The 2443-nt window shown below is 59.8% G+C and overlaps 1 protein-coding gene across 1 annotated transcript in view; it reads right to left on the bottom strand.

Annotated features, from left to right (window-relative positions):
• EEF2K (eukaryotic elongation factor 2 kinase) overlaps nt 1-2443 on the bottom strand; it is a 40470-nt gene that overhangs the window by 9763 nt on the left and 28264 nt on the right. The window contains exon 12 of the mRNA XM_023520087.1: nt 2222-2435. Within this exon, the coding sequence (XP_023375855.1) occupies nt 2222-2435 (214 nt within the window). The remainder of the gene's footprint in view (nt 1-2221; nt 2436-2443) is intronic.

Raw genomic sequence — 2443 nt, 5'->3', positions numbered from 1 at the left:
CCGTTTGAGCCCCCAGAGTTGTGACAACCAACCATGTCGCAGACACCGCCACGTGTCCCCAGGAGGAGAGGGCAAAGCGACTGGTCGAGAAGCTCAGTCTGCTGGGTCTCCATGGTGGGAGGCTACGTGGCGGTGTCTCCCACCCTCTGCTCCCCAACTCTGTTCAACCATGTCCGTGGGGGGGGGGGCAACGACAGCAGAGAAAGCGGGAAAAGCCACGTTTGATCAACTATCTTTTTGATTGTCTCGGCTGAGAAGGGAGATGGAGAACCGTTAATAATGCACATGGACTTAATGGGGTGCCGTCTCTGCGGCCGTGGCACTGTGACCAGCACAGGAAATGGAGGAAACAGCCTTCGCCATCACCCGATTCGCTGACCAAGTGGCTCATGGTGGTGACAAATGGGGTTCTGCCTCCGACGGGTGCCTTTTTTCCCCACGTTCATCTCACTAAAGTAAATGAAAGCATCGACCCACATTTACAGCACAAGGTCACAGCTCCGTCAACGGCACCGTGGCTGGGGCTACCGACCGCGTAAGAATCCCACGAGAATTAGCGGGTGCGTTCTGTGGGGCTCTACACACTCGGCGGAATTTACTGTAAAGAGAATTGTTATTCTTGGTAAACTGCGTGCCTGACATTCTCTATGTCAGTAAAACTTACAACAAGTTTACGTACCAACGTGTGCACACAGTCTCCCCCCTGCCCCCACCCCCACTCCCCGAGAGCCAACTGGTAAACGTTCACCGACATGCCACTGGTGGCATGAGAAATATTCGGTCCTGCGGTCAAGAAGCGTGGAGATGGGAGAGAGGGAAGTCACCACCAGCCCTCAAGTCCCCTCCCCGAACCAAGTCTGCCCCTCGGCATCTAAAACGGGAAGTAAAGACGGCTGTGCGTTGTTATCTCTTGCCCACAGGCTAAACAGTACATATGACTGAATGACATCAAAATGCCAATATTCTACCCTTCCTGACCCATGAAGATGGTAGTTCCATGAAGTTCGGTGAACACGCACGAGGCTAGTCCCTGCGGCAATTTTCGTGCAATCGAGAGAACAGAACCAGTCCCAGCGTCCACCCACAGGGCCCAGGTTACGTGAAGCACGTGGCCTCGTGCAGTGGAGCGTGTGGCGGCTGTCCAGGAGGACAAGGTCGCTGGCTCCTACCGCTGAGAAACGCCCGCAGGACGGGGCCGGTCGGGAAAGCGAGGTTTGGGGGAGTGTGTGCGGTAGGCTAGCTTTGGAGGGAAAAATCGGGTGACCACAAGAATCTGTACTTTGGGGTGGCGTTAGAAAACTGTGTAATGGGTTCGACAGTGTCCCTCCCAAATTCACACCCGCCCAAAACTTCAGGATGGGGCCTGATTTGGAAGGAGGGTGTTTGCAGGTGCAACTGGCTCAGACGAGGTGATCCCGGAGCAGCCGGGCCCCCCACCCCATGTGACTGGTGTCTTTACAGGAGGAGAGACGCGGAGAGGAGGCCAGGAGAATGAGGGAGGGCTGAGGGCTCCCCCTGGAGGCTGGGGGAGGCCGGACGGGGCTCCCCGGAGCCTTCGCAGGGAGCGTGGCCTGCCAACACCCCCCGGTTTTGGGCCTGCAGCCCCCAGAGCCGTGAGAATGAGCTCGTGTTGTTTTACGTCCTGCGGGGTGTGGTCCTTAGTGACGGAAGCACCAGGAAGCGGTGCGCTCCGGAACTCCACACGAGAAACCGCGTTTTTAAAAAGAAAACTAGTCATAGTGGTTTCCCGTCATGGGGGGAATACCAGGAGGAAGAGAAAGATAGGAGGGAGATTTTTCACTATAAATCTTTTTAAAAAATCACAGGAATGTATTACTCACTCAGAAATGTCAATAAACGAAGGACCTTGCAGGGCCTCGCGCCTCCTCCTGGTCTGATGCCCCCCACCCAGGCCGGGCCCACGAGGAGGGCTGGCGGCCTGAGCCCGGCCTCGCCTGGCCACCTGACCCTCCGCAGCCCTGGCTGCGAGGTCAGGAGGACTTGGAGCTACGCTGGGGCCACGCGCACGGCAGGGCCTCGCGACCCCCCCGAGGAGAAGACGGCACTCTGGGGGCCTCGCCGGCCCGATTGCTCCGTCCCTCCCGCGGGACCCCATGCAGCCCCGTCCCTGTCCTCCGGCTCCCCTCCCGCACCGTGTGGGCCTCTGGGGCGGGGGTGGGGGCCGGCGGGGGCGCTCCTGGCCGGGCCCCGGCCTGCTCACCTGCAGAGAGACGTCAGGCAGGATGTGGTGCGGCAGCCGTGAGCACATGAGTCCCAGGCCCACGACGGCCTCCAGCTCGCCCAGGTCGGCCGCATGCTGCAGGTGGAACACGGCGGACACGCGATCCCAGGCCTCGCCCTTCTGGCAGAAGCGGCCGGCCTCGTGGTAGCGCACCATGGCCAGATGCACCTGCCGCAAAGAGCAGGTGTTGGCCCTGAGGCC

This window comes from Pteropus vampyrus, unplaced genomic scaffold (assembly GCF_000151845.1).
Source record: "Pteropus vampyrus isolate Shadow unplaced genomic scaffold, Pvam_2.0 Scaffold247, whole genome shotgun sequence".
Lineage (NCBI taxonomy): Eukaryota > Metazoa > Chordata > Mammalia > Chiroptera > Pteropodidae > Pteropus > Pteropus vampyrus.
Note: the sequence above shows the minus strand (reverse complement) of the source record. Positions and strands in the feature narration are given on the sequence as shown.